This window comes from Crassostrea angulata, chromosome 5 (genome assembly GCF_025612915.1).
Source record: "Crassostrea angulata isolate pt1a10 chromosome 5, ASM2561291v2, whole genome shotgun sequence".
NCBI classification, from domain to species: domain Eukaryota; kingdom Metazoa; phylum Mollusca; class Bivalvia; order Ostreida; family Ostreidae; genus Magallana; species Magallana angulata.
In genome coordinates this window covers 52199288-52221652 of record NC_069115.1, presented here as the reverse complement: position 1 = coordinate 52221652, position 22365 = coordinate 52199288, and the positions used below count along the sequence as shown (strand labels likewise).

Below are 22365 nucleotides of genomic sequence, written 5' to 3'. Positions count from 1 at the left end.
CAATGAAAATGCTTTTATCTCAAGAATTATTTCTTTTTCCTTCATAGTAATTTTTTAAAATGAATATGCATAAATAAGCATAGTCATGCAAAGTGATGCATTGTAATGACACTCGATTTTGAAAAGTAAGTTATTACAGTATCATTACTTGTAATGCCAAATTTGTGACATTACACATTTAACCCAGCATTACTTTGAAATCATGCAATGCATTACCATTACATTTAGCATTACCCCAAGCTTGCAATATACACTTTTAATATAAATCAGATGACACAGCTTTGTGATGACATAGCCTTTTACACTATAACATGTGACTGTTATGACATATCCTCCCTAAGTCACATATCTTACCAAAGTCAAATCACATGTATGTTATTTGCCCAGAAATGTATATATCATACATGCTATGTGATGGAGCATAACAACGTAAAACATGACATAGTCAATCAAGGTTAATTTGGTAACATAGCCTATAAATGTATTTATCATGTGACATAGCATAACAATGCAAATGATTTGACATATATATAACCTGCCTATGTCAACTCTATGACATGATAAATACAAGTAAAGTATCAAAGCCTACCCATGCTCATGGCTGCCGGTCCTGCTGTTGACAAGGTCCCAAACGATCCCATGGCAGGTGAAGGGTCCGCCTTCAGGGATTGGGGAAGTGTTTTGGGGAGCTCATATCCTTGTAACTTCTTTTTTATCAAATGCATTGCTATGGAGAACTCCTTTTTGTCCATTTTCCCATCGTTGTTCATATCTGCTAGTTGCCTGTTATAAATTAAATAATCTGTTGGAGAGATTCACTATCGCTGCTTTAATTTTCTTAATTTGAAAACCAAGCATTCTTAAAACAAGCATGTTTAAGAGTCCCTTGATGAAAATATAATCTTTATAAATTAAGTATAAGTATTTGAATAAGATGTAACTAAATTGTCTTGTTGTTTGGTCATTTAGCTGGATCTTGCTCCTACCATATTTGGCCTAAAACAGCTGTTGGTAATCCTGACTGAAGGAAAAACCCCCGTGCTTGCTCCCCTGTGAAATACAAGATAAAATGTATTTTACTTTAGTTATTACAGTGTTATCGTTTGGTTTATCAGTAAAGATTATCAAGAACAGCATCAACTTCCTGTTTATCTCGTATAAATAGACTTCCCAGTTACTTAAAAATAAAAATATTCATAACACATTTCGAGACAGAGAGGAACAAGAAGGTGTAGATCTTGAGGTTAACAGTTTCCAATATTAATCTGTAGGAAGAATACATTATTTAAATATATATTTTGTTTAATAAATCAATCTGCATGTTTAGGGTAGTTTTTGGTGCACAAAGGATGGCTGTACCTGTGATAAATCCGTTGACTGGTTTGAGCTGAAAGAATTGGGAGTCATGTTTAGCTCGGTCCTCTCCAGTTATCTTCCAAGCTGCTTGCCCTGAAAGGAAACAGAAATTATTATCCATATATAATGAATTCCAATGGCACTAAGTTATAATAATATTTATATGCCCCGTTACATCACTTACCCGCAGCCGCTGACATCTTTGTTATCTGAGCACTGTCTAGGATGTTCTTATCACCGGGTAATCTGTAAATACATTTAAACATTATATCTCCTTTACATGTATATAGATGGGCCTTTAGATGTATAATAAGATTTACCTTGCAACTACCCCTTGCATTGACCAAATAAAGGTAACCTCTGTCATGTGTTCTTACCCTCGCTCAAAAAAACAATGCAGCTTTTATTTCAAGACAGTAACCCTGTATTTTATATAAATGTATGTATGGTAGATTTTCTGTTTAATTATCTAAAAAGTATAATTTTCTTTTTTTATATATAGAAAAAATGTCTTTGAATGAATGTCTTGCAAAATTAGGATTTCAAATATCCAGTGCCATACAATGGAAATCAGATCAGTCAGGAGTTTGCACTGAGTCCAGAGATGACAATTTTGAATTCAAAATTAGTGGAAATATGTATTTCCAAGATAAATCTCTTGGCACAAACATAAATAAAATCTAATGAGCTACAGAGATATAATTGATGAACTATTTTACATTTCATTGAAGTATTCTTTGAGTCATGCCTTCTTTTGTGTATGAACTGAGCTCCGTTTCCCATGAATCCTGTATCACTTGTTATGATTTTACTATAACATCCTCTGTCACCAAATGGTCACCGATAGATGTGAGCTTTTATCTTGTGTGTAAACAAAAGAATTAAGAGATGATAAGGTATTCAATGGTTCATTAATTTCACTGGATCCAATATATGTAGGTAGAGTTATGCTTTCTTTCTTAAATTGTTTGAGACTTTTTAGAAAATTCACATATTTTACCTCAATACATAAAAAAACCCATTAACCTGACTTATGTTAATCCCATTATGAGTATGATTGTAATAATTTGCATACATAAGCAGCATTGATTGAACATACCACAATAACATATGTCCATTTCATTTTAAATATAGAAAACACTAAAATAGCTATGTACAGTATTATTTTGGTGAGAAATATCAAACAATGAAAAATATAAGAATTTCTGAATTTGTTACATTATAATATCGACAATTTGAGAGACCCAGACTTTAAGTATATAAGAGGATTCAATTACTCTGTGGATTTGCCGAGATTTATTGATTTATAAACTTGCATGCATTTCTATAGACATTACTCAAGTAAACAAACTAAACTTAAAGTGACAATTAAACTTCCAGAACTAGGTAAGTTTATAATTAACAAAACTAATATTCATAAAATACAAACTAACTTGAGAGAATAAGTTTTGTTAATTTGAACAGAATCAACAAATCAACTGAAATATCGAATTTGGGGGTTGTCTGCATAAAGGCCGGCGAGATCTTGTTCATACTCACCATTTCAATGCATTTTCTTATTATCCCCATTGCTGCATATTGTTTGAATAACACCAATGAAATTTGGAAAGCCCCACTAGAATAAGTAATTACAACAAACAAAGTGAAAATCTAAGTGAAATTTTCATCAAAGTACACCCCAAGAGTAAACGGATGTCTCATGAATTGTGGGAAAAGTAGGCGTGATATCAACTTCCGGTTTACTTTTACTTTCATTTTGTCAGAAAATGATGTAAATATAGATGATCTGATGAATGAAAGATGAGAACTGTCTCACTCAATGTTCAAAACGAGCGTGAACCAATATTTGTTTTAGAATCAAACGTAAGTTCTTAAATGATTGATCGGCGAGAATACCAAAACCAGTGTTTAAAAAACCGAAATTACTGTACCAAATCATTCATTGTATCCTTTAATCTGTTAATCAAAATGACATGATTGAATATTTCAGGAAGCTGATCCTATTCCCGATAAATATGACATAGTTGTTCAGGTGAAGGCATGTGCATTGTCTCGTCCAAACACAAAGGTAAACATGTCCACAGGCTCTTTAATTATAGGCATATATTCTGAATCTAAAACAGGCCAGGCATTATTTTTACTTTGCTCAAGCCCCCAACCCTAGTGTATTCCAGACACATGTTTAGAAGGTAAACTTGTTAAAATGGTTCAATGAAAGTTTTTAAAAAACTGAAGCTGCAAAAACATTTGTCATTGATCCAGGTTCTCTCAGACGTGTACAAGAAGTGTCCGCGTAGTAGGTACATAGTTGGATATGAAGTGGCGGGTATTGTCACACAGACAGGATCTGGTGTCAGTAATGTAGCCATCGGGGACTCAGTTGTTGGTAAGTTTACATAGCATGTGATCTTGAATGGCACAGAAGCAAAAAAGGTTATGCATTTAAAATTGTTCAGAAAATGTGTGTGTAATAGTCATATTTATCCATTATGAACCATAGGCTGTGAAAACTGTTGCCATACTTTTAAAGACACTATGTATTTTTATTTCATATATTAGTTATGTACTTTATGAAAAAAGTAATAAACCTTATTTTCGAGGGGGAAAAGTTTAGTGCAGGCTTGTCAATGTTACTTTCTTCAGTTTCTTGAAAAATTTGCTTTCTGACTTCTTTCTCTAGGCATCGTTTCCCTGAGCAGCCATTATTCAGGATGTGGAGAATATTGTCTGCTATCAGAATATGATGTTGGTAAGAATCTTCATGTTAACAGCATAATTGTATTACATACCAACACTTTGTGACTGTATGATACACTAACACTGCACAATATAATGGTATAATATGCTAACACTACACTTGATGATTGTATGATACACTTATATTGTACCCGACACCATGTGACTTAAACACTTATATTACACTGTGTAACTGAATACCTTAAAGTGCATTCTGTGACATACTGTATGATACACTAGAACAACACTGTGTGACCTGATACACCAACACTACACTGTGTGACTGTATGATACACTTAGTCTAACACAACACTGACAGTATGATGGAATGACACTACCCTATATGACTGTATGTGACACTAACACTACTCTCTTTGACTGTATGTGACACTAACACTACCGGTATATCCACTGTATGACTGTATGATATTAAACCACTACACTGTTTGTATGATACACCAACACTACACTGTGTAACTGTATGATACACTAACACTATACACTCTTTGTCTGTATGATACACTTAACATTACACTGTTTGATTGTATGATGCATTGACACTACATTGTATTACTGTATTATACGTGTACACTACAAAGTGCATGACTGTATACTACACTAGCACTAAACTGTTTGACTACATGATGCACTTACACTTCACTCTTTGACTATATGATACACTAAAAATACATTGTGTGACTGTATGATACACTAACACTACCCTGTTTGACTGTATGATACACTAACACTACCCTGTTTGACTGTATGATACACTAATATGACATTATGATACAATGCTATATGACTGCTTGATTCCCCACACACTTCCTTTGACTGTATGATACACGTACACTACACTTGTTGACTGTATGATGCAATGACACTACATTGTGTTACTGTACTATACACATACACTACAAAGTGCATGACTGTATACTACACTTACACTACACTGTTTGACTACATGATGCACTTACACTTCACTCTTTGACTATATAATACACTAAAAATACATTATATGACTGTATGATAAGCTAACACTACCCTATATGATGGTATGATACACTAACACTACTTTCTTTGACTGTATGTGACACTAACACTATATCCACTGTATGGCTGTATGATATTAAACATGTACCGCTACACTGTTTTTATGATACACCAACACTACACTGTGAAACTGTATGATACACTGACACTATACACTCTTTGACTATGTGATACACGTAAACTACATTGTATTACTGTATGATACACATACACTACAAAGTGCATGACTGTATGCTACACTAACACTACACTGTGAAACTGTATGATACACTAACACTATACACTCTTTGACTGTGTGATACATTAACACAACACTGACAGTATGATACAATGACACTACTCTACATGACTGTATGGTACACTAATACTACTCTCTTTGACTGTATGATGCAATGACACTACGCTAAATGACTGACTGTTTGATACACTAACACTTCACTGTGTGACTGTATGATACACTAACACTACAATGTTTGATTGCATGATACACTAACATTACACTCTTTGACTGTATGATACACTTATATTCACTGTATTGTTCACTTACACTACTATTTGACTATATAATACACTATCACTACATTGTATGACTTTATGATACACTAACACTACAAGCTACATGACTGTATGCTACACTAACATTACCCTGATTGATTGTATGATAAATTTACACTACTCTCTTTGACTCCATGACACACTAAAACTACACTGTTTTGATTTATGATACCCTGACACTACCCTTTTTGACTGTATGATACACTTATACTACACTTTGTGATCATAGGACACATTTCTACTCATTTTCGCTAGCCAAGGGTGACATTCTGCAGTGTTTCTCTATATTCACTGTATGATACACGGACACTACACTGTTTGACTGTATGATACACTAACACTACAAGCTACATAACTGTATGATAAATTTACACTACTTCCTTTGACTCCATGATACACGGACACTACACTGTTTGACTGTATGATACATGGACACCACACTGTTTGACTGTATGATACATGGACACTACACTGTTTGACTGTATGATACACTAACACTACTCTGTTTGACTGTATGATACATAGACACTACACTGTTTGACTGTATGATACATAGACACTACACTGTTTGACTGTATGATACACGGACACTACACTGTTTGACTGTATGATACACAGACACTACACTGTTTGACTGTATGATATACGGACACTACACTGTTTGGCTGTATGATAAATTTACACTACACTGTTTGACTGAATGATACACTAAAACTACACTGTTTGACTGTATGATACATAGACATTACACTGTTTGACTGTATGATACACGGACACTACACTGTTTGACTGTATGATACATGGACACTACAAGCTACATGACTGTAAACTACACTAATATTACACTGTTTGACTGTATGAGAAATTTACACTACTCTCTTTGACTGAATGATACACTAAAACGACACTGTTTGACTGTATTATACATAGACACTTCACTGTTTGACTGTATGATACATAAACACTACACTGTTTGACTGTATGATACACGGACACTACACTGTTTGACTGTATGATACACGGACACTACACTGTTTGGCTGTATGATACACGGACACTACACTGTTTGACTGTATGATACACGGACACTACACTGTTTGACTGTATGATACACGGACACTACACTGTTTGACTGTATGATACACGGACACTACACTGTTTGACTGTATGATACACGGACACCACACTGTTTGACTGTATGATACATAAACACTACACTGTTTGACTGTATGATACATGGACACTACACTGTTTGGCTGTATGATACACGGACACTACACTGTTTGACTGTATGATACACAGACACTACACTGTTTGACTGTATGATACACAGACACTACACTGTTTGACTGTATGATACATGGACACTACAAGCTACATGACTGTATACTACACTAATATTACACTGTTTGATTGTATGATAAATTTACACTACTCTCTTTGACTGAATGATACAAAGACACTACACTGTTAAACTGTATGATACATAAACACTACACAGTTTGACTTTATGATACACGGACACTACACTATTTGGCTGTATGATACAAGGACACTACACTGTTTGACTGTATGATATACTGACACTACACTGTTTGACTGTATGATACACGGACACTACACTATTTGACTGTATGATACATGGACACTACACTGTTTGACTGTATTATACACGGACACTAATACACGGACACTACACTGTTTGACTGTATGATGCACGGACACTTCACTGTGTGATTTTATGATACATTAACACTTTCCACTATTTGACTATGATACTATGATACAAAACACATTTTGTGACAATATGATACACTAAAATTACACTCAGTGATGGTATGATTCCAGTCAAGAAGCCAGACAGATTGAGTTACGAGGCTGCAGTGGCTGGAATAGGGGACTGTCTGAAGGCCTACACTGCACTTTATTACCAGGCCCATGTGTGTGGGGGAGACACAGTTCTTATCATAGATGGGGCTTCATCATTTGGAAATGTTGCAATACAGTTAGCTAGTCAATGGGGAGCCAAGGTATTTACTGAAACTTCTGGCAAACTGGTACTATAGCATATAGAACAGTCATTATATCTTTAATATGATGATTAAATAAACAATCAGATTCAAACAATGTTTATGTAATTTTTATTTTTATTCAGGTGATTTCTACTGCTAGCAGTAATGAAGAAAGGGGAATCCTAGAAAATCTTGATGCTCCAATTGGTATACTAGTACATTGTATAATAAAGATACAGTTGTGTTTGAATTAATCTGTTATAAAAGTCTGAAGCTTTAAGGCATACAGATGCTTGTATGAATTATTTAATTCAATTTTATCAAGAAAATATTCTAAAGTGTGCAAAAATCAAAGCTAAGAAAATATCCATCAATGTAGTAATTAGTCACAAAAAACCTTAAAAACACACTAAGAATAGAGAAAGGATTTCAATACATTTATTGTTGAATTTCCATATCATATTGCATTAATTGATTTACCTTCATTGATGTATATTTTCTTATTTTTTTTTAAGAATATAAAAAGGCCCAAAAGTCAATGCTTGGAGGGCTAGTAAAATTAAGAGGTGTTTAATTTGATATTTTGTTTAATTCACAATCATATACAATGCACTTGCAGTGTTAGATATGACAAATAAAGGATTTATTTATTTTTGTCTGAACAGCTCAGATTATTGACCTTGACCAAAGAAGTAACATCTTGGTCAGCAGTGTGCTTGAGGAGACGGGAGGTGTGGGCGTGGATGTTGTCATTGACAATGGGGGTAGGTAGATCGTGACTATACAGTGTATAGGTCCTAGGCACAGGGACCAGGCCCGTTTTGAAATTAATTTCAATGTAACCATAAAAAATAATACAGTGTATTTATGGTTACATTGAAATTAATTTCAAAGGCTTGGTCCCTGTGGTCTTAGGGTATGTTTAACAGAACGCTTGCCAAAATTTCTTGTACCTTCAATACACATTCACAAGCACTTGCAAGCTCACTCTCTAGTAGAAAGTTACATTAAAGGAACATTTGTCTTTTTATGCTGGAAATTTCCTTGTTATATTATGTCAAAAATGAAATTCTGATAATATTTTTGACAATGTGATATTATTTTATTTGATCTATTTTATGGGTATTTTAATAACTGTTGGGAAAATTTTCCACATGTTTATTTGTGATTTTTGATTTAGTAAGACAATTCAATGATGAAGAAGACCAAAAGATAGTTGGAGAAAACTTGCGATATCCTAAACCACACAAGCATGATGTTATATCCTGTCTTGGGGCTTCTGGGAAATGGATCACCCAGCAGCCATCTCTTCAGGTACACAGTGCCCTAAAATATATCTCTTATACCGTATATCTAGTTGTTTTCCATGTATCACAAAATTTGCTAACATGTAGAAAATATGTAGCATTTTTAATTTGCGTCAGTCATTTATTTGCGATTTTAAAATTTTCTTAAAGAAAATAATACAGGATATAATTGTTGCGTGTTCAGTATTTTGTGATTTAAAAAAGATTGCAAAAAATGCGAACATTAGATATCACGAATATTACCGGATATACGGTATTGAATGATGGTACATCTGATATACTCTATATCATATTGATTACCATGCCCATATTTAAAGAAAAAAAGAACTGTAAAGTGTTATATATCAGTTGAGAAAATGAAAGTTTGATGATATTTGAAGTTGGATCCACCAGACTGCCAGCGATTATTTTTACGAGGAGGGAGTGTCCATTTCCTGTTTGAAAACATTTGGACCCTTGCATATTCTCAACATGGACGGTTTCAGCGTAAGTATTGCTTGAATGATTCATATACATCCCAACATTTCTAGTTTATCTGATAAGTTATCATTTAAAGAGTAAAATTCAAGCTTTCTTTGGTGATTCATGTGGGATATGAAGGTAGTGACATTGCAAAAAAAAATGCACAACCCTCAATAGCGGATTGTATAAAAAAAATTTGCAATGATCTTCCACAATGGTTTTCCGAAACACCAAACTAAGGTTTACCAAATCCTTATCACGCCTCTCTGAAACTGATGGCACAGTACATGATGGTAAATGGACAAGAGTATATGATAAATTTATCATCATAACAATAACTTCATCCAGAGGGTCAGATCACGCCTCGTTACCTGGGTTGGATCATCAGATCAAACTTGACGCTTCGCTTTATTTTTTATTTGATGATCTGCTCCTGGCAACATACTTCACGTGATCTGACCCTTTGGATAAGTTACTGATATGATAATACATGTATATTCATGTACATGTATTTACTATAAATGATTTAGTTATCAAAGCAGTTGTCTTTATACCCACTCTGTTGGATGTTATTTCCCTGAAAACATTCTGCCGATGGATACATGGAGGTTACAATTATGTTGTTTCTCAGATTGGCATCTGTTGTTACATGTACCGGTATATGAATACAATTGAAGAATTAGGAGTTACCATACAAACTTTGTACATGTTAAACTATTTCTGCTATACCTTGTTATTTTAATGTGATTTGAAACTGTTAAACTTCTATCATATCCTATATCTTGTATATTAACAACAAAGCAATTTGCAACCAAATCAATAATCATGATAATAAATGACATTTCTTTAATAACTGAAGAGTTGCTCCCCTTTAAATGCTTTTTTCAAAGTCACGGTTTATCTTGCAGATGTTCTTCAAGATGCAATGGAAAAGCTTGAAAGAGGAATTGTTAAGTAAGTGTATGGCATTTTGTCTCTGTTTCTACTACACAAGTTCAATTAATCAAGCTTCTACTCCTTTGGTCAGTATAGGATGGAAAATCCAAAGAAAAATCTAATCATGACTGCACCTTCACTGAGAGCAAAATCTCTTGGAAAGATGCAAGATGGAATCACTGAATATTCCAAAAAAAATATTTACAATAGTTTTTACTTAATAATAAGATGATCCTGAAGCACTCCTTGTCAAAGACTTTCCTTTTTGTATAAATTATTTTTCCCTTTACTCTTTCTACAACACGAAGTCGACAAATTGAAACATCTAATGAATTCTTTTTCACTTTGTATCATATCATTTACTCTCTTATCCTTTTTGCAGATGTAAAATATCTAAAACGGTCTCACTAGAAGCTGCAGTTGATGCACTAAAAAGCTTGGAAGATAATCGGACTGGAAAAGTTGTTGTAAAGATCTAGGATTTTACCAAAAAGCATCCATTTCATACATGTATATCATATTGGCTGCTTTTGTTTCTGTAATTATTGTGTTTTTGATGCATTGCATGTGCTGTACATGAAATAAAGTAATAAAACAATAAAAAAAAATTCTATCAACTTTTATTAGACTTCACAATACAGGATCAAAGTTGGTAAGAGAGAAAAGAGAACTGATTTACACATTAACAGGTTAAATAAAACAAAATAATTAACACCTGAATCATTGACAACCACTGAAGCTGCACATGTGCGTGGGCTGATATCATATAAAACATTAAAATAATACATCTTCAATAAAAGGGGCATAACTCTGCACAACATGCATCAAAATGATTTATTTGACACCTTAATTAAGAAAATCTCACAAAATATCGCTATGAAATTTTTTTGCTAATAGACTGGAACATGTGATTAGAAAATAGAAACATTTTGCATATCAAACAGTTTACTTCTCTTAGTTAACAAGGAGAAATACCTTTAAATACAATCAGCATTTTGTGCTTCAAAAAGTCTTAGAAAATAAAAATTACAATAATACTAATGCCAATTAACCCTTTGGACAGTGGAAAATGAGCATAACAATACATATCTACCAAATCCTTTTAACGTTCACCATAATCAAACACAGATGAAACATTTAAATAGAAAAAAAAATTGATTTGCTTGCTCAAAAATTGCAAGTTCCGACTTCAGCCACAGGCAAAGGGGCCAGGTGATTGTTTGCACACAATAATGCTTGAAATGTTTTCAAATGCATTTCCATAACGAAATAGGAATTTTAAAGACGACATTGCCTTTCCATTGGTTTCAGAGAAAAGGCAAATTTATTAAAGTTATTCCTAATAAGAAACACTTTAATCAACAGTAGTAAAAAAAAAGTTTTTATTCACCAAATTAGTTCCAAACAAATATATGAAAATTGAAAGAAATGAAAAATTTAAGTATTTACATCATTTAAAATGTACCAAGACATTGCTAGATTAATAGAAATCTAATATATCAATGTTTTTTGTCAATAGCATTGGTAGCCATGCCCATTAATATTTTATTAGTCTTAACTACATTTTACCTTTCAGTATATCATACACACTCAGTCTGATGGATACATTACAACCATAATAAGTTATGTGGCTTTGTTCACACCGAGAGTCAATGAAAAAATATCCAGTTGAAAATTGTTCCATAGTAAAAATTGTGACAACACTGAAATATCACAACTCTTCTTCCTCCTCTTTGAAAATCTTACATAGATACTGTGGAATCATTTATATTTGTGGGGGCCAATTTTCGTGGATTGTCTAAATTTTGCAGGTTCGTGGAGACGTAATTTTGTGTTTTATCTCACACCTAAGAATAGAAATATGATTTAATAATCATAATTTAGTAATTGGTGAAGGATGTAAATTCGTGGATTCCACGAAAACTGAGCCACCACGAAATCTAATGATTCCACAGTACCTAACAGTCTAACACTGTGAGACTTATGTTTGTAATGAACATTTGTCAATATCACAAAAAGTGTAATCAAATATTCAACTATACTCTAAAATGGTGCCAAGCTAAATGTTTATGGAACTGTCATTTACACATGCACTCAAAGGTCAAAACACATGGAAATGTAAGTAAAAATTGGAACAAATCTGACATTCTAAATCATTGTGCCTTTTTTTCTCTAGGTTTCCATGACTTAAGAAGTTGATATGAAAAGTAAACTCCAAATGCGTGAACTTGAATGGCAATAAATAGAAATAGGTAAAAGACTAAAACAGCAGGGTATCCAAAAAACTGTCCACTGTACTTTTTCTCATTAAGATATGCATACAAATCATCACTTTGGTCTATGAACCCAGAGATCACAGGTAAAATTCCAAAAACAACAGACCCAACCACGTACTGCTTGAGTAGTTTACTTTCATTTTTGGCCATTGAACGCCAACCCAACACAACTGCCACAATGCACACAATCCAAGCATACTCCCAGGGTCTAGGTGGAGGAAAATTCCATTTTCTAAGTGAGGATATTGGTCCAACACCCAGTAATGAGGTCAACCCAGGAAGGACACGGACGATCATTAACAGACTGAGTACGATGTGAATTGTCAAGTCAGTCCGAAGTCTGGACTTGTTTAAAGAGCTGTAATGGGAAAATGAAATTCCAGTTAGATATGTGACATTGAATAAATTAATATAAAACTAAATAAAAAAGAGCAGCCTAATCTACTATTATTCTTTTATCATAACAGTAAAAATGCATTCTTATGCAGGGCAAATTGATATAAATGAAGTTGGCGAAGCTTAAGTTGGCAGATAATAAATTTAATGAAGTTAACTATACCATCAGCATTATGCTGTATTTCACCAAATTATGTCAATCTGCCCTACAAAAAAGCAGCAGCATAGTCCACATTTATCTTAAAGTAAGGGGTTGTAAAAACTTCGGCAAGTCTTAATTATGAATGAATTAATGTCATTTTTTAAGCTTAAGCCCCCCCCCCCCCCCCCCCAACACACACACAGTGACACATTGCTACAAGTAACACAGTAGTGAATTTTTTTTTTTTACGAGTTTTGCTGAACACATGTTTGATAGAGTCAAGCTGACATATCAACTGCATCATACTTGTCAAATAAAAAAAACCAGCCGGTATAAAGTTTACAAATTTATCTAAATCAGTTCATTTCAAGAACTTACTCTTTCATCCATGGGGCACTGCTGAACATTTTCACAGTTAATTCAACCTCCCAGACAAATACTTATTGTGCATATCTTCTGATAGATAATGGGGTAACATAGGGTAGCGGGCATCTGATGCACGTCTGGAGATGCTGCGCATTATTCAATTACCCGTCACAAAACACAGACCACCTTCTTACATCAGAAAAGAATCAAAGTATGATGACCTCTTACCTAAATTTATATTGCCAGGCAACACTTTCTCTGTGCCAGTGATCGCTCCCGTCCGTGCCAACAGGTCGAGCTCCATATTTGGATGCCATGTCGCCTACTCTCTGGTTCCTCAGCGAAATGCAACGTTTCACTTGCCGGGAAAACCTTTTCCTGTCTGCCGCTTAGATCATTAAGAATAAATTTAAATTTCTTTTATTTATAACTTTTGTTGGCAATATTGGAGCCATATTCATTAAAAATCAATTATTGATCGGAAATTGATAATTATAATTTGTTTTATAAAAAAATGAAGTTTTAAAAAATATTTTTTTCATTGATATGAGGGATGTAAACAAGAGTGAACTTGTTGACAAGTCTTCTCAATTTTTGGAACACAAAGGATACTTATTCCTCGTAATATTTCTAAATGAGTTTATTTAAGCCTTCTCATGTATTTGCTAATCTTCCCGACACAGCTTCGGAAATGAACAAAATGAACGCATTTGCGAATGATGAAAACAAAATAACGGAGGCTAAAATTGACAACCGTGTAATCCAAGTTTCCTCTGTTGGAGTTGTAACACTGCCACCTGACCGATGTAGGCTGACAATCAGAGTCACATCAACAAAGGAAAATGTAGCTGACGTGAAAGAGAGCACGACAAGGAGACTAGATTATATCATTCAGACTCTTCACAATCACTCGGTTAAGGTGAGCTTACACATTGTTTCGTACACTAATACAGAATCCAGGGAAATGTACAGCATATTGATATATAAAGCACGTGTACTGTTAACATACGATTCTGTATTTTTTCTTTGCAATGCCAGTTTTGGTGATGTAAAGAAAATATATCAAATCATTGAAACTGTAGTACTCTCTTTTACCACCATTAAACTATACTGGTGTGCGACCAGTTCTCGGCCAGTACCATTTCTTGCCTGTACATTGTTACATCATTTTAGTATATAATTTTATGTGTTGATAAAATGACATAACAATGCACTGGTGAGAAATGGTACTCTGTGAGAACTGGTTGCATGCGGGTATAATAGTTATTCAAGACAAAATGATCCATCACTCCTGATATGTAAACATTACAGTCATATTGTTTTTGTTATTGCTCAAAACTTGCTTGCAACTATGATATCTAAACAATGTCTGTTCCAGGATTCTGACATACAGATAAGTAAAGGTATGCGTCGGTCAGATTCAATGTACCAGATGGATGTAGAAGTGACAGCTCTTTTCATTGACCTCCATAAATGTCAAAATGTCTCCAATTTACTGGTAGAGAAACTTGACCCAACAGTGACAGTGTGCTTACCAGAATTTTTTCATTCCTCTGTAACTTTACAGAATCTTAGGTATAAGTCTATTGCATTATAATATATATATATATATAAAAAATTAATCAAGATTCATTTATGTTTATGAATATGTTACCAATACATTAATAAATATTAAACCTGATAATCATTTTACATTTTTTTTTTTTTATTCAGACATCAAGCTAGTCTCCTTGCCATTCATAATGCCAAACAGAAAGCGCAAGAAATGGCCCGATTTGTAAACCAGTCTGTAGGTCGACCAATCAGCATCAAGGAACAGGAAAACAAGGAGTGGCAGGGAACAGAGGAGTCCGCGGAGGAATTCCTTACCCCCAGGACCCTGCAGCAGAAACTCAACGATGCCAGTGTTACCGTCTCAAGCAAAATCTCCATAACATTTGAACTGAAACCAAAAGTGAAAAAGTCAGGACCAGATGCTGTTAAGAGTTAGCACCTTGTGGAAGCAACATATTCACCTTGTTTTGTTTATTTTGTTAATTTATTTAGCACATGTGATACAGAGTATCTGGGGCCAAGTGTTGTGTTTTGTTACTTAGATATTACATTAATCTTTATTAAAAATGTCAAAGTAAGGAATAAAATCAACCATACTGGTGGTTTGAATATCTGTCCTTTCATTAGAAAAACAGTTAAACTTGTTTATATGGAAATTATACCTGATATTCTCTATATCATGATTACATGTAATTTGAAAATTTAAAAAAAAAATTGGAAAATGAGGTGTGGAAAAAGTATGAAACTTCTTACCTTAAAGATTTCCTTTTCTCAGAGTTCCTTATAAGTATGTTTAGCTGTTCATATACAATTTGTTTTTGGAAGAATGTTCTAATGAAAATTTCTTAATTTATTGTTGACGATCAAACCCTCAAAACTCAACAGATCCACATGTAGGTCTTTTTTCTGTTTCTAATTACAGTAAAACACGCTTATAACGAAGTCCCAGGGGCAACCAATTTAGCTTCGTTATAAGCGTAATTCGTTATATCCGTCAAGTTTACAACATGAAATAGAGACTTGGGGAATGAAATTCACTTCGCTGTAAGCGTCAACTCATTATCAGCATGTTCGCTATAACCGTGTTTTACTGTACTTATCTGTGGATTTGTTTGTTTATATTTAATTGTGGCATTCCCAGATCAAGCTAGATCTTAATTTTTCTATTTGATGGCAGGTATCTTTGTACATTTGTTAAAATTAAAGAATAATTTTGTGAAATAGCAGTAGACATGATTTTATGAAATGATTTATAACTAAATCAGTTGTAAGATATAGAAATGTCACTATGTTATTCAAGAGAAAAACAGATTTAAACTAACAAGTGTAGATGTTAGTATTTCAATAGACTTGATTGATGTTAGAATTTAGACATCACTTTGAAATGGTGTTATATTTGTTTTATAATTTTTTTGATTTGATATGTTACATGTAAAATAGCAGTACTGTGATAAAATTTGCACAAATGTTGTGATTTGTTATTTCTATTTTTATACACGTGTATTTAATTCCTGGGTGATAGAAATGCAATTTATACAACGGACAGAGGAAAAAGTATAAAGGACTGCTGAGAGAACTACCTCAAATAATTAGCTTATCAATTACAATTTACCCCCTCCTCCGTGTTCCCATGTGTTATGTTACCGAGTGTTAGGTACCTGCCATCTCAAAAATTTTCAAATACTCAGCTCAGTCCTCAATTCATTTAAAGAAAAGTGCATAAATCTGAGATCAATACGTTATACTTCAGACTGAGCACCTTCTTGAGGCGTGAACTACTTCGCAATCTGTGTGGAAAAGTAAAATTAACGAGCTAGAGATTTTTTCATTAGAATCAGTGTTTGAATTTTGTATGTTTAATCAAGGGTCTTCAGGAGTCAATGTCCTGTGACTGCCATTGACATACATAGAATGAATTGCTTATCTTAGCATAATAACTAGCTTCGTGGTTATATCAACAGATTACTCAGATGTTTGGACCTTGTAGATATTTGATTGATGATTACATTATTATATTTGTACACACTCTTAAAAAGCTATTTTTGTACAGGTGTAAATTTCATTCGTTTTACTCTTACACGCACTTGTATCAATATCAAATTTTACAAACTATTACAAAAAACTGCTGTTTGAGAAGATTTTCTCATGTTTGCTAAGCAACTTAAAACAAATAACCTTTGAAATTACAAAGAAAAACTATGAACTGATATAGGAACAAAAGTATTCAATTCAAAAGTCATAGCATGACTATATATCGCAGGGCTCGTGAAAAATGCAAATGAGTAAGAAAAATATGATAAAAGAGAAAAGACGTTTTTTATAGGCACTTAAAATTGAGAAATGTGGAATTTGCACCTGTCGTTCAGAACAAACAAAGAAATAAGAAAATATGCCTGAGCAGGATATTCAAACACTTCTGGACAATAACGATAACATGCAATTGAAATCCATCTTAACGACTCGATAAAGTTTTTTCGTGTGACTGCGCACGCCCCACCCCCTTCTGCCCATTTTACTAGTGTATTGGAGTAATGAGATTATCGGTGCACGGGCTCTAGGTGCGGGGGAACCCCCCTTCTTGTCACGAATCAGGGCACACGCGACCTCAGAGTATGGAATAACGCGCGGTGAATGGGCGATTTAAACGACAGATGTTCCCCGAGAGATGAGAACTTTAGTTACCAGCTGCGAGAAACAAATCTCGCCTCAAAGCTAACAAAGGGTCTGTTCCCCGGGTCTATCCGGTGAATAATGACAATTCCCTCTGTCTGGGGGTACTAGACTCACTGCCAAGGAAGGCTCCCTCAATGCGACCTCCATTAAAGAAAAAGGTTTAACAGAGAAAATCGACTTGAGTCTTTGTGTTGCAATGTGACCAAACTCTGAAGTTCTGGACCAAGGAAATGTTACCACAGATAATAAGTGTCTTTGTAATTACTGCGGTGGTTCAAAAGTGCACAGGTATGTACTGGTCAATCAGATTTTCAAATTTAACAAAAGAATAAGAAAGCATTGTTAAATTACTTCATTTGTATTTTTCAGAAGTATTTTCTGCGATATCAATGTGTCGATACGAAATATTTGAAAATGTGAAAATTTGATAATCATAATGATTGTAAACTATATATTTATCAATTTATCGCCCGTTTGAATTCGAAGTAAAAACGTATTTGGGATTTATTTTTATTATTTTATAAAAGATCTATGTAAATTCATCGCTTAATTCACGTGGGAAACCTTTTTTATTTCTATCATCGCTGTCTCTTTTCTAGCTAAGGCCCCTAGAGCGCTTAAGCCGATAGCACTTTTATCATATGAATTTAGATTACAAAATTAAATCTAAACATCATCTTATTTTTAAAAGGAAATATAGGATTAAAATCCAAACTGCAAAGCCTGTATCCCCTCCTTTCCCCATCACAAATTCATAATGAATGTAAACGATGAAAATATTAATAAGGAGAGATGTGAAAAAAAATCGAAAACTACAGAGAAAAAATAAGTTAAGGACAAGAAAATACGAAAAAAGTGATTTCTTCCTAATTTTACCTAACCCCCGTAAAGCAATTATTTTAAAACTATTATACCACCCCATTCATTGGTGGACGTATACAGATGAATACATACACATTTCTTAGTTTGATGAAATTTTATCATAAAACGCTAGTATTTGGGGTTGACCCCACACCCTCCTTTATTTTTGGATCCATATTTTGAGTCTTCATATTGTACTTCTCGTTTGTTCAGCAATGAGGATTTGTGAGTTCATTCTGAATTGTTTAAGTACTATAGTATGTATGTAAGTAATCTATTTATTTATAGTGACATGTGTATACAATTTCAAATGGAATGTCAACGATAATAAGTATAAATTTGACACCCACCCCATCAGTCCTATAAGTCGCTTCAAACACATTACATTTACATGTTTTAATGAAAAAAGGAAAATTAGACACTACTTTATCAATGACACATGTTAGAAAAAACCCCATGATGCATATATTGAGATATATTTATGAATGAACTTGATTATCTAGATATCTTTCAAGAACACGCCGTCTAAAGATATTGTAGATATTCTAAATGCGAGCATTCGTTGTTTTTCTGCACATTTCTTGGCGCGGCAACCACAAATTGCTGCATGTGTAAAATTTTATTCGTATATATGACAATGCAGTGGTCATCATACGATGCATTTAAATCGATCAATAATGTATTTTGCAAGCATCAGATAATTAGTTTGGCGGTAAAAAAATTTAATCCTTATGGTTTTGTTTTCTTTTTCTTGGTTATTTGTTTTGATTTCATTTAATCTGTTTAACTTTAGTAAGCGGTGTTGTTTTCCATTGTAGGTGAATCTGCATTTGTTTGTACAGAGAAAGAGACAGGGAAACAGACGGTGCACCTGCACTGTCCATTTGGAACAGAGATACAGATCAAGGAGTCCATCTACGGCCGGAACAAGTGGCGACAGTGTCTGTACACCGTGGGGGACTGCACTGAGACGGCGGACTTATCCGAGGAGTGCTGCGGCCGCCGTAACTGTAACGTCACCGTCTGGCGGATTTATTCCATCAAGTGTGAATACGTCACGTTCTTTCGTGTCATTTATGAATGCGTAGAAAGTAAATACATGTACTCTCATTTGGTCTACTTATTTTTTTTTATCCTTAAAAACTAATATTAAATGTACTTGGGTTTTTCGCTCGGCGAAAAAGTTCTTTTGTTTCTAATTTTGATAAACTATATAATAATGACGTCATGTCACGTTGATCGACTGTAGTATTTTAAATTTATGACCGTGAATATACCTGATAAATGTTGTCCTTTTTTTAAGAGGGTGAAGCAGAATGTAAAGACGAGGAAGACCCAGACGAATTTGATCCTACTATTTTTGAAATTACGTCTCAAATGAAGTTTCCGTCAACATCAACCAAACTCCAGCCGTTTAAATCAACCGCGGATAACCAGATTACATCACGTGGTTTCTTGCCAGAGTCCGGCAAATCTGATCCGGGTTCATCCGGAGCAATGTCCACCACCATTGAGAAAGACAATATCGGCGATGGTATGCAAACAAATCAAATAAGTGATCAAAGCAAAATCAAATAAGTGATCAAAAGCAACGTAAAATAACTGAGGTTATATGTATAAACTAATGAAAAAAATGAGTGTATTACGTTTTTATTTAAATATTCATCATTTGACCACAAATTCTTTTCCCATTTCAGACCTGGCCGTGATAATTGTGTCAGCTGCTGCCATAGCCATTCTGTTGGTGTGCATTATCGTTGTGCTCATATGTCTGAGGAAGTTTAAATGGTATGTGAAAACATCAGAACAACTGTAAATTCCTCAAATTTTCAGAATTTTTTTTTGGATTAACTTTCAAAGTTTTTTTTTCATAAAATGCATTTTGCAGGCAAGGGGAAAAGGACTGCGTCTTCAATTTATTTGCTGGTTGGTGCAAACGACATCCTCCGGATGGATGTGAAAACCCTGGCCCAGGGCAACGTTCAGAACCGCTTCAACGTGACGTGAAACATTCCGGAACAGGAAATGACGTAGAAAATCAGAACAGGGAAAACACAGCGAAACAATTAGCAGCCTCTTCTACGAACCAGCCGATGTCACATGATGTTAACCACAACAATGACAGCTGTGATGCAGCCTCCGTGGACAAGTGTGCTGACCACCATTATGTCGTGTTCGAGGACATCAAAGCCCTCAAGAACAGTAACCCAGTATTCCGCTCCCCGACTGAGGGTCGCGTGGTTCTGGACCAGAAAGCTTACAACACCACCCCGGTAGTGTCGGAGGGAATTGGTATAACTGCTGTGTAAATCCATCATGCCGGGTTTGGGTTTTTTTATGTGGTATACATCTACCTCTTCATAGTTGTAACTTTTGAAGAGAGACATCTGCTGTTAAAATATTTCTTTTTATTGTACGATTTTTTCCCGTACCATAATAATTACAGTACAGAAATATTATACTCTCTAGAAAGAAATATTTTTAATGTCAGCTGCCCGTACTTTCGAAGCACCTGCTAGTATCTTCACTGCCACTCTCAACTACTTCATGATACATGTATTTGCATTTGAAGTATGTTATTCATGATTTATATGAATAACAAAATCCAGGTACAATGTACCTTAAATTTCCATTGAAATTACCGATCGAAAGATAAATTGCTAACTAAAGATTAATTTTAGATGTAGGTGCAATTATTGTCAAATTAATTTTTAAGGTACAAAAAATTTGGGGGGAAAATTATTTTGAAATTATTACTGAGTTTTGAAGTTTGCTTTATTATATTTATGTATGTATGCGCGTTTCTTTTTTAAAATGCCATAAAAAACACATTTCATTCTATGTCTCGGCTGCATAATTTTCATAATTGTATATAATTTCATATTTTAGTTATTTCATTCATTACCATTTACTTTTTATTCATACGTGCAGGCCCGTAGCATCGTTTTTGAAAGTGGGGGGGGGGGGGCAGACTCATCCAAAAAATCTTGACAAGCAAAAAAAAAAAGAAAAAGAAAAAAAAAGGAAATTTGAAATTTTAACTTTCCCAAAAATCTTCAAAATCCTAATCCGTGTGTGTGTGTGTGTGTGTGGGGGGGGGGGGGGGGGGGGGGCGTAGTATATATGTAACTTCAATTTTACTACTCCTGTCTTTATTTTCATATCAATTTATTTACATACTCCCAAAAACTGGGGGGGGGGGGGGGCAACACCATGATAATTCAATTTTTTATATGTAAATTTTAAAAATTGTTGCTGCGAGAAAAAGTGGGGGGGGGGGCAGGCCCCCCCGGGCCCCCCTGATGCTACGTGCCTGACGTGTAATAATGCCATGACTGAAATATTATATGGAGACTTGTTTTCAATCGTATTTTACGATAAAAGCCCAAACTAACCTTGTATATGTATACTATTTGCTTTATCTCGGTGTATCCAATCATGCGGGACCATTGTGCTTACTGAACTGTCTGAAAGGAAGACCGATAGATCGAACGTATTGTGATTGGAGTGATTGATTGTGATGAAGTGTGAATGAGGATGAATGACCAACTAATCAACTTTATCTCATGTATAGGACTGTACCAAGGTTCGACATTAATTGTGTCCGTACTTATCGACCGGATAAAATTCTGTCACATTGTAACAGAGGCAAAACGTCCCAGAATGCTGTGGGTTATATT

General features: G+C 34.3%; 5 protein-coding genes across 11 annotated transcripts in view; 3 read left to right on the top strand and 2 right to left on the bottom strand.

The window, feature by feature from the left end:
• Positions 1-3049, bottom strand: part of LOC128183157 (intersectin-1-like) — a 46520-nt gene extending 43471 nt beyond the window's left edge. For 6 of the 7 annotated variants that reach the window (XM_052852047.1, XM_052852048.1, XM_052852054.1 and 3 more), the window contains exons 1-5: positions 2896-3049; positions 1541-1602; positions 1360-1449; positions 987-1050; positions 590-783 (exon numbers count right to left, since the gene is read on the bottom strand). In XM_052852047.1, coding sequence (XP_052708007.1) covers positions 590-783; positions 987-1050; positions 1360-1449; positions 1541-1556 — 364 coding nt within the window. In that variant the 5' untranslated portion in view covers positions 1557-1602; positions 2896-3049. Of the gene's footprint in view, positions 1-589; positions 784-986; positions 1051-1359; positions 1450-1540; positions 1603-2075; positions 2188-2895 lie in introns of those variants that run through there. The other variant, XM_052852049.1, reaches the window with a different exon arrangement.
• Positions 3050-3087: 38 nt separating this feature from the next.
• LOC128184225 (quinone oxidoreductase-like protein 1) lies at positions 3088-10999 on the top strand. Its single transcript, XM_052853607.1, has 11 exons — positions 3088-3219; positions 3347-3424; positions 3619-3742; positions 4037-4105; positions 7549-7730; positions 7856-7919; positions 8378-8476; positions 8893-9026; positions 9400-9505; positions 10390-10435; positions 10800-10999. The coding sequence occupies exons 1-11, from the start codon at positions 3157-3159 to the stop codon at positions 10894-10896; spliced, it is 1062 nt and encodes a 353-aa protein (XP_052709567.1). The 5' UTR covers positions 3088-3156; the 3' UTR covers positions 10897-10999.
• A 21-nt stretch (positions 11000-11020) lies between these two features.
• On the bottom strand, positions 11021-13989 carry LOC128184228 (protein jagunal homolog 1-like). The gene is made up of 2 exons (XM_052853611.1): positions 13826-13989; positions 11021-13051 (listed from the first exon to the last, which is right to left on the bottom strand). Exons 1-2 carry the CDS (start codon positions 13912-13914, stop codon positions 12571-12573), a joined length of 570 nt encoding a protein of 189 aa, XP_052709571.1. The 5' UTR covers positions 13915-13989; the 3' UTR covers positions 11021-12570.
• Positions 13990-14155: 166 nt separating this feature from the next.
• On the top strand, positions 14156-16620 carry LOC128184226 (interleukin-1 receptor-associated kinase 1-binding protein 1-like). Its single transcript, XM_052853609.1, has 3 exons — positions 14156-14516; positions 14976-15172; positions 15311-16620. Exons 1-3 carry the CDS (start codon positions 14232-14234, stop codon positions 15585-15587), a joined length of 759 nt encoding a protein of 252 aa, XP_052709569.1. The 5' UTR covers positions 14156-14231; the 3' UTR covers positions 15588-16620.
• A 1130-nt stretch (positions 16621-17750) lies between these two features.
• On the top strand, positions 17751-21637 carry LOC128184224 (uncharacterized). The gene is made up of 5 exons (XM_052853606.1): positions 17751-18112; positions 19504-19776; positions 19989-20219; positions 20383-20473; positions 20574-21637. Exons 1-5 carry the CDS (start codon positions 18055-18057, stop codon positions 20992-20994), a joined length of 1074 nt encoding a protein of 357 aa, XP_052709566.1. The 5' UTR covers positions 17751-18054; the 3' UTR covers positions 20995-21637.
• Positions 21638-22365: the final 728 nt, after the last annotated feature.

What these genes read in the sequence shown, in the direction of transcription:
- LOC128184224 (XM_052853606.1), top strand. Translation starts at nt 18,055, where the DNA reads ATGTTACCACAGATAATAAGTGTCTTTGTAATTACTGCGGTGGTTCAA. An exon ending in CATTTATGAATGCGTAGAAA is followed by an intron (nt 19,777 to 19,988) that starts GTAAATACATGT and finishes CCTTTTTTTAAG; the next exon opens with AGGGTGAAGCAGAATGTAAA. An exon ending in TGTCTGAGGAAGTTTAAATG is followed by an intron (nt 20,474 to 20,573) that starts GTATGTGAAAAC and finishes TGCATTTTGCAG; the next exon opens with GCAAGGGGAAAAGGACTGCG.
- LOC128184226 (XM_052853609.1), top strand. Translation starts at nt 14,232, where the DNA reads ATGAGTTTATTTAAGCCTTCTCATGTATTTGCTAATCTTCCCGACACA. An exon ending in TTCACAATCACTCGGTTAAG is followed by an intron (nt 14,517 to 14,975) that starts GTGAGCTTACAC and finishes TGTCTGTTCCAG; the next exon opens with GATTCTGACATACAGATAAG. An exon ending in GTAACTTTACAGAATCTTAG is followed by an intron (nt 15,173 to 15,310) that starts GTATAAGTCTAT and finishes TTTTTTATTCAG; the next exon opens with ACATCAAGCTAGTCTCCTTG.
- LOC128184225 (XM_052853607.1), top strand. Translation starts at nt 3,157, where the DNA reads ATGAGAACTGTCTCACTCAATGTTCAAAACGAGCGTGAACCAATATTT. An exon ending in TGTTGTCATTGACAATGGGG is followed by an intron (nt 8,477 to 8,892) that starts GTAGGTAGATCG and finishes TTTTTGATTTAG; the next exon opens with TAAGACAATTCAATGATGAA. An exon ending in TCAACATGGACGGTTTCAGC is followed by an intron (nt 9,506 to 10,389) that starts GTAAGTATTGCT and finishes TTTATCTTGCAG; the next exon opens with ATGTTCTTCAAGATGCAATG.
- LOC128184228 (XM_052853611.1), bottom strand. Translation starts at nt 13,914, where the DNA reads ATGGCATCCAAATATGGAGCTCGACCTGTTGGCACGGACGGGAGCGAT. An exon ending in GCCTGGCAATATAAATTTAG is followed by an intron (nt 13,052 to 13,825) that starts GTAAGAGGTCAT and finishes TTCCCATTACAG; the next exon opens with CTCTTTAAACAAGTCCAGAC.